Source organism: Nothobranchius furzeri, chromosome 5 (genome assembly GCF_043380555.1).
Source record: "Nothobranchius furzeri strain GRZ-AD chromosome 5, NfurGRZ-RIMD1, whole genome shotgun sequence".
Lineage (NCBI taxonomy): Eukaryota > Metazoa > Chordata > Actinopteri > Cyprinodontiformes > Nothobranchiidae > Nothobranchius > Nothobranchius furzeri.
This window is the reverse complement of record NC_091745.1, coordinates 80,584,144-80,585,120: the sequence shown is the minus strand read 5'-3', so window position 1 is coordinate 80,585,120 and position 977 is coordinate 80,584,144. Positions and strand designations below refer to the sequence as shown.

General features: G+C 54.2%; 1 protein-coding gene across 1 annotated transcript in view; it reads right to left on the bottom strand.

Annotated features, from left to right (window-relative positions):
• itga8 (integrin, alpha 8) overlaps window positions 1-462 on the bottom strand; it is a 58,267-nt gene extending 57,805 nt beyond the window's left edge. Inside the window, exon 1 of the mRNA XM_070551233.1 lies at window positions 76-462. Within this exon, the coding sequence (XP_070407334.1) occupies window positions 76-359 (284 nt within the window). The 5' untranslated portion in view covers window positions 360-462. The remainder of the gene's footprint in view (window positions 1-75) is intronic.
• Window positions 463-977: the final 515 nt, after the last annotated feature.

The window sequence follows — 977 nt, the reverse complement described above, 5'->3', positions numbered from 1 at the left end:
ACGTTTGCAGCTGGAGGCGCTGAGAAGTCCTGCAGGACCTGGAGGGACAGCTTCTGCCCTGATCTTTCCACTCACGTGTTCCTGTCGGTAGAAGCTTGATAGAAGTCCACAGAATACCCGAAATAACTCCCATCGGGTCCTCTGTAAACCGTGGGATGCTCTGCGTAAAGGTTAAAACTCCAGACTCCGTTTGGCGCCAGGCAGAGCGCAGCGAGCACAAACATCCCAGCAGAGGAGGCGCGATCCCGCACACGCTCCATCCTCCAGCAGCGCGACCTTCCCAGATCTGAGCGAAAGTGGAGCTTCCAAAGTGCGGGTGAGACGTTCGTCCTGGAGTCAAGAGCGCAAAGTGACCGCATGTGCGCGCTTTCCGCTGCGCTGCGCTCCCAGGCTGCGTCCTCCTCTTTACACCCTCAAACCTCCACAACCTCCGCAGCTAGACTGAACCACCGCGCCCCCACCCTCTGCACAAAACTCTCTCTCTCACACACACACGCGCGCGCGCTTTACAAGGCAGAACAGAAACCACATAAGCGCGCAAAAAGGAGGATGGCGCGTCACCGCTCCTTTTATGGCACCGCTCTTTTCTATCTGAAAACTCGGTAGAACTAGTCTGGGAGAACATCCGGCCACAGATGTGAGACGCACGCGCCTCATTAGTAAACAACAACACCTCTTAGCCTGATTTTACACTAGAGGCTGTTCCCCACTCTGACAATAATCCTGTAGTTATGGAGCCAACTGTCATGTCACAGCAGATGTCTCACGTGCATGTATGAAAGTTTAATGCTGCCCATCCACACACACACACACACACAGAGATATCTGGATTGCACACTGCTGCTCCCCTAATCTGATCCCCCAGTCTGCTCTGTATGACAGAGCGCGTGTCTAAAGGAACCCTGTGAGTGATGGAATGAAGGGCAGCACTGGTGTTCTCTGTCAGGTGAGAAGGTGAGGTCAGAAACTCGCCTTGA